Source organism: Acomys russatus, chromosome 6, assembly GCF_903995435.1.
Source record: "Acomys russatus chromosome 6, mAcoRus1.1, whole genome shotgun sequence".
Taxonomy (NCBI): Eukaryota; Metazoa; Chordata; class Mammalia; order Rodentia; family Muridae; genus Acomys; species Acomys russatus.
Window position 1 is genome coordinate 34,422,198 of NC_067142.1, and position 7,297 is coordinate 34,429,494.

At 55.0% G+C, this 7,297-nt stretch overlaps 1 protein-coding gene across 1 annotated transcript in view; it reads right to left on the reverse strand.

The window, feature by feature from the left end:
- Lgr6 (leucine rich repeat containing G protein-coupled receptor 6) overlaps positions 1–6,879 on the reverse strand; it is a 120,912-nt gene extending 114,033 nt beyond the window's left edge. The window contains exon 1 of the mRNA XM_051147460.1: positions 6,588–6,879. Coding sequence (XP_051003417.1) covers positions 6,588–6,799 — 212 coding nt within the window. The 5' untranslated portion in view covers positions 6,800–6,879. The remainder of the gene's footprint in view (positions 1–6,587) is intronic.
- Positions 6,880–7,297: the final 418 nt, after the last annotated feature.

Below are 7,297 nucleotides of genomic sequence, written 5' to 3' on the forward strand. Positions count from 1 at the left end.
ATTTATGTGCATTGGTGTGAGGGTGTCAGATCGTGGAGTTGCAGACAGTTGTAAGCTGCCATGTGGTTGCTGGGAATTGAACCCTGGTCCTTCCAAAGAGCAGGCAGTGCTCTTAACCACTGAGCCGAGGCCCATCTTACAGTTGAGGAAGACAAGAGATCTTAAACTCTAACCCTCATCTTCCTCAACTGTAAGATGGGCCTCACCCCAGCCCCTCTCTCACAGGGTTTACAGGAGGTGCTTCAGGTAGAGTGCCTGAAGTCAGCTCTTACCCCCTAGCAACCAACCAGGAAGTGCCAGCAACTGCTGTGATTAATTAAGGCCCAATGGCAGGTTCCTAAGTGAGTTTCTCTGGAACTATCGGGTGCCATCCTGTCTGGGCCCCAAACATGGACCCTCTTGATGAACTAACTAGTGTGCTTCTGGGATAAGGTCACAATCGAAGGAATGAAAAACTGTAACCAGTAAGACATCCCCCATGGCACCTAGGAGCAGACAGGAGCGGCAGAAAGCCAGGCACACAGTGCTGCCATGGCCACATTTCCATTAGTCAGAGGGCACAAGTCCCTCGGAGGTCCCTGGAGGAGAAAGCCTGGCAGCTAAGAGAGGGCTGGGACGGGACACAAAGGAAACCTCTCCTCTAGAGGTACCTTGCCTTTGAGCTGCCAGCCCAGCCCCCACCTGCCCGCCACCAGCCCGCTGTGGCCTGCTCTGGCATGGCTCCGGGGGACTCGGTGCCAAGCCCTGAGCTTCCCCCCCCCCACCCCACACACACACCATGTACTTTCACTGCTTCCAAAATAACTCTTTGCTCACTGCCCAAGTTTGGCTTCTCGGCTGTTTTTCTCCTCCTGGGACCTGTTCTCCCATGTCTGAAGGGCAGCAGGAGAGACCTGAACTATTGTTAGACATGGGTGCTCACCTTTTCCATAGCACAAAGGGGCTCCCACAATTCTGAGAGCCCCTAAGTCAATAAGTCCATTCAGTTTGGCTAACGGAAGTTATTTCCAGTAGAGGGAGGGGACGCCTGTTCCCCCCCCGCCCCCATCTCCTACTCTTGCATCTTCCCAAGGTGACCAAAGCCCCACCAGGACTCCTTGGCCTTGGCCCTGCTCCCAGTAGACCCAGTTACTAGCCTAAGGTCACACAGCCCAACAGGGATGAGCAATGGGGAGACTACTCTGGGCCCTTCCAGGCTTTCTCGGTGCCGAAACAAAGCCTAGGCCCCAGCACCCCACTACTTTCTTCAGGCCATACCCAAGAAAATGTATTTCATTTCTGGGGAGTAGCCAGACTCTCCAGGCAGTCTCCCTCAGGCAGTCTTGGCTGCTCCTCCTCCTCCTCCTCCTCCTCCTCCTCCTCCTCTTTGAGGCTGCTCACAGGATCACTTCCTCCAGAACCCAGGAGAAATGGCTCCTTGTAAGCCAATTCTCTGAAGGTCAGCGGAGGGGATCAGTGTAGAAAGAAGTCAGTAGGAAGAAGGAGCCCTCTGAAGGCTCTAAAAGATGAAGCTCTTGTATCACAGCCATCTCCCCTTCTGGGGAGACAGAGAGACACAGACAGACAGACAGACAGACAGACAGACAGACAGAGAGAAACAGACAGACAGAGAATACCACTGTCGCCGCTTTTTAAGCGCCAGTGTTTAAAGTGCATATGAGAGTTGTCACATGTGCTTCCATGTCCCCTTTGGTCTTCCTGGCAACACTTCTAGGTAGACACAAGTAGTATTTCCATTTTAGGTTAAGAAATGAAAACTTTGGGCCTGGGCTTAAAACCTCTCCCCATGTCAGGGTTGCCTGTGTTGCTCTCCGGAGCCTGGTATCCTACCAATACCCCGCGGCACTCACATGAACACCTCCTCTTGTGCTCTGTTCTTCTGTCACCTGTGGGCCTAGGTCTGGGCAGGAAGCAGGCTGTGGCACAAGGGACCATCCAGAGGGAGAGCCCTTGGGAGGGGGAAGGTGGTGGTGCTGAGCGGGCTGGGGGCCAACTCCCTCTGAGCCAGGCTTTCTTCTCCCGCTGGTGCCCCACCCAGCCGCACCCGTGCCCACTGCTGCCAGAGCCCAGAGGTTTCCTTTTTCTTTTTGCCTAAGGCTGTCTCCTGCCTTTCCTTTGAACTGGGGTGTCAGCTCCCCCACACACTCGGTCTCCTCCAGCAAACTCCCCAGGCTCCTTCAACAAGGGAGGGCCCAGGGGGACCCCACTTCCTGGAATTACCCCACCCCTTTTTTGCTCTCTCCTCTCTGCTTTGGTCTGGGTACCGCGTGGACTCTTCCCCTCCCTCTCTGATTCTGCACCCACTGCCAAGCCTTCTCCCCAAAGCTCTCCCCATTCCACACCAGTAGCGAAAAGCCCAGGGTATCTCTGTTTCTCCTTCTCTACTTTGCAGCCAAACGTGAAGCATGGAGTCCCAGAGACTTACCCAGGGTCTCCCACCCACGAGTGACGGGGGATTAGAACCAGCATACCCCACTTTACAGTGAAGTGCATAGGCTCCAGATCTGCTCTAAAGGGAGCAGAGGCTGGACCAGAAAAGGGTCCTCCGAGATGAGGAAGAGAGCTGAGAGTGACATCCACACCCACACCCTCCCTAGGGCCAATGCTCCCTGGCTATGGCCACATGAGTCTCATCTCACAGCCCTCTGGGAACCCATCTGGGTCAAGAGCAGGCTGGGATCTCCCCTTGGTCACTCCCCCTCCCAATCCATAAAGTCTTGAGACTGTACCAGCTGGTGGGGACAGCGATAAAGCCGTTCTGTGTCACCAGCGTAGCCACCACAGCTGTCTCCTGGGCACTGTGCTCTCCTGCCACAGCCCTCAATATACACAGAGAATTGCCCTACAACTTTCATAGAGGGCTACCAGCTCCAGGAAGCCTTCCAAGACAACTGCCTCCTGACTCTGGCTTTCTAAAAACAGTACTACTAACACTGTTCTTTCCATTTTCCACCTACCAGACCCCATATGGAACCCTCTGCAGACACTACCTCAGTGAACCTACACAGCAACCATTTGAGTGAGTCAGATATTAGCTTCATTTATAGATGGAGAAACCAAGTCAAGTCATAAACCAATAAGCTGGCCCTGGCTCACCTAGCACTGCCTTTTACACCAGTGCCCATCCTTAACCCTTCTGCTCTCTCCCTAAAACATTCTGCCTCCTTCTGTTTAGTTATAGACATCCCCAGGCAGTGGTACAGGATTACTCTGAATCTACACACGGGTGAGTGTACACACACACACACACACACACACACATACACACACACACACACACACACACACACACTTACACACCTGACTACACAAACCCATTTTATTACAGCAGTCTTAAAGGAAGTGAATTCCCCCAGAAGGCAGCAAGCAGCCTGGCATAGAATGAAAGCCCTGGCAGCAGCGAGTAAAGAAATGGGTGCTTAGCGGGTAACAAGGCATGCTGAGCCTCTGAGTGTTTGCAGCCAGAGCTACAGACACACTCTCTCCAACACTTCTCAGTGCTCAGGGCAAACAAGGGTCTCCATGTACATCCCCAGATCCTCCCACCCAGGCCCTATTCGCCTAGCATTTGTTACATGCGTATTCCTGTATTCGTATGTGCTGGGATATGACAGGACACCTCCCATTCACATCACCACAAACTGCAGTGCTCCTGGAGCCAGTGGCGCCATAGCCCACTCAGTCCTTTCCCATCAGAGGCCTCGCCCAGGGAGACACACAAAACCCAGCAGATTTCACCGAGCCTCTCTCTGATGACGGTGTGGGAGGAGCCCTTTTAGAGACACTTGAGGTACTGTGTATAAATGAATAACTCCTAACTTTGATCAAGCGGGACTGGCTAGCATTGGGCCCCAGGGTGCTCATGGGTTTTGGACTTGTGTAGCAAATAAATAGACATAGAGACTTTCCTTCAGTCTCCCCCTTGGAACTGGGATGGAGGGAGGTGGAGGCAGCCAATTCATGACCTGTACAGGCTACAAAGAAATCTTACCACCCTGGGGTGGGAAGCAGATGTCAAGTAATTTGTACTGAGACTCTGTCAAGAAAGCCCTAAGAGGACCCTGGGGTGTCTTCTGCAGCCCACAGACAGGTGTGAAGACAAGAGAAGGAACACCAAGCTATGCCTGGCCCGGCTCCTCATGGTCCATCCCTCGCTACCTTCACACGCCTTCGCAGAGCTGGGGGCAAAGTTCAGATAGTGATGTGTTTGATGCACAAGCATGAAGATCTGATTTCTAGCCCCCACCCCTGCCCCACCCCTGCCCCACCCCTGCCCCACCCCCACCCCAGAAGCTACGCAGAAGAGTCAGGCAGGGTGGTGTGCGCTTGTAATTCCCGCGTAGGGTGGGAAAGACAGGCAGATCCGTGGACTCCCGGCCAGGCAGCCTAGATCACTCTGTGAGCTCCAGGTTAGCAAGGGACACTGTCTTCAGAAAACAAGTGGACAGCTCCCAGGAAGCAATGCCTGAGGTTGGTCCCTGGCCTCCACACACACTGCACGCTTTACCTGTATACACGTGTACACGAGCACAGATACACACACACACACACACACACACAGAGAGAGAGAGAGAGAGAGAGAGAGAGAGAGAGAGAGAGAGAGAGAGAGAGAGAAAGTCAGTCATGAGTAAAATACTATTTTGGTCCTTCTGAGAAAGCAAAAATGGAAAGCTTCACCTCCACCAGCTAGCAGATGCCCCTCTCCTATCACCCACCTGTGACCCCTGACCAGACAAGGCTTCTCCACCTCCCTCCAACACTGCAGATATTGCTGTAAAATTCTCTACATCATCCCATGACCCATACCCGCCGCTCCTTTCTCCTATCCTTGGAAGAAAAGGGGTTCCTTGGCACCCAGAAAGGCTCAGGAAGCATTCAGAAACCCTGACCTCTTCTAACCCAAAGATGCATCATGTATCGGAGGACACTGGGTCAAAGTATCAGGGAGCTGTTTGTCAGCACGGACAGTAGGACACTTGGATCCCCAAAGTGAAACACTTTGCCCTTGTCCCCAAGTTCTGCCAGCAGGGGGGGGGGGTGGAGGGAAGTCCACAGATTAGTCTTGAAAGTTTCAGGTGCTGAGAAAGGTGGCCTGACCTGCCACCCTCTGGAAGGTCCTGTGTGCTCTGCCCCCTTTAACACAGGCAAGAGGCCTCTCTCCTGCTGTCCTTAAAGAAAGCTCAACAGAAGTCATTTCTAAACTCTTTTTTAGCCATCCTCCTGGTCTTCCAATGAAACAATGTCATAGACCCCTAATATGTAAAACTGCTAGAAACAGGGCTTCTGGGGGTGCAATGGGGTGGGCCCAGAATCACTGCACTCTGCCTGGTGTTAGGTACCCTCCCAGATACCCATGTTCACCTCTCCCATCACCCCCTGGGCTGTGCAGGACTCGCTTGCCCTTCTGGAATATGGATGCTTCTCTGTCCTGACTCCCTCGAGCCCACACCTGTGTCTTTTGGAGTGAAGGCGGATGTCCAAAGCGGGCATAGAGACAGGGAGGGGCGCCCACACACACACACACATACACACAGGGGCTCTAAATCAGGATTACTCACACTCACCAGGTCCATGCCCTCTCAGTGCACCCTGACCCTCATTGCTGAGCCTTTGGGGCAAGCACAACCTTCTCTTCCTCACCACTTATCAGTTCTAGGACCCCAAAGCTGAGAGAGCCTCTCTCAGGCCCTAGGGAGCTCTGGGATCACACCCACACTTCTCTACCTGCTCTCTTCCTCTGAGGAAAAGCAGGGAAGGCCAGAGATTGCCTCTCCCCCAGAGTGGGGGGTGTGGGGGAGGGCCAGATGGTCTGAGATGGGCTCCCATCCCCCCTCCTGCCCAGGTATGGGGCACATACAGCCTCTGGCTCTCTGATTCGGAGACAGCTACCCCCAATAGGGTCCCCTTCATGCACTGCCTCACCCCCAACTCAGATTCTAAAAATGGTTCTCTGGTTTTCAGTCTCAGAGCCTGCCCACAAATTAGTGTCTCTAACAGGGCCTCCTGGGACATGACTTCAGGGAGGCCTGGGGAGGGGGCAGGAGACCTCTACACAAGGAGATAGTACTGGCGGAGCGCCTTTCTAAAGAGAGGAGATGGCAGAGATCCCTCACCACGGCGCCTGCCTCCGTGGAACAGTTCTCCTTCTTGCTATAGTAGAAGAACTGGCTCCCACCCTACTGAGACACATTACCCTCGCTTCACACCAGGGAGGTAACTTTTGCCTTCATCAAGCCTCCTGGGTGCTGTTCTGCTGAGGACGACTGCGAAAAATGGTACTGCCCCGGTCCCCGCGTTCCCCATTTTCTTGTTCAGGGTTCACACCCCACTTTGCCAAGCCTAGACTCCCACATTGAGCCCCTAGGGTGGGGAACAGCACCTGGGAAAGGAAGCTGGGGGGCCCGGGCTTGCTCCTTGTATTGTCCTTAGTTTCCTAAAAACTCTCCTCTGCTCCCTAGCCCTTCGTTCAGTCTTAGGCTTGGAAGAGAAAGAGCCTTCCTGTGATGCTCACGTCGCAGAGCATCAAACGGGTGTTCGTGGGGCAGGCAGCCATCAAGAATAGCAGGGGCGAGCAGGTGAGTACTCACAGGTAAGCCGTCAGGGGGTCCAGGTCCCCTGGCACCACTGAGAGCCCGAGCTCGGAGCAGTCAGCTGACAGCATGATGCCATCCTCCTGGCAGTGGCAGGGAGCCGGGCAAGTGGGACGCCCCGGGCCAGGCTGGGGGTCACTGCCTGCGCGTGCCGAGGTGCACAGTGCGGCGCAAAGCCATAGTGCCAGGAGCCCCGGCGGGCTGTGCATCTCGGCGGCGGGCTGCGGGGGGCACCTGGCGGGCGCTCGGACGCACGGAGCGCACGGAGTTGTGAGCGAGCTGCTCACCTCCGGGTCCGGGGCGGGCCCGAGGGCTGCGCCGTCGGTGGGGACCGCCCCCCGCTCTACTTCGCTTGGGCGCGGCGGCAACTGCGGCGGGACGGTGCAGTCAGAGAGGGGCAGGCATTGTTGAGTGATCTTCGCTATTGAGTTTCACAGGCTGGGCTTTGCCGAGGGAGGGAGACACGGGGGTGGGGGGTGGGAGGAGGAGTCAAGGAAACTTTCTACGCCGTGGCTTGCTCCCCTTCCCTCCTTCCTTCCCAGCTGGCAAGATTTTCAAGGCGGGGGGTAGGGTGGGGATGGGAGTGGGGGGGGGGGGGGGGACGATGAAGAAAGCAAAGAAATCCAAAGCTAAGAATGATCATCACATCAGAGTCCTGCACTTGTACGGAAAGGGTGTCCCCAGAGCTTGGGGTGGAATTCCTCTGG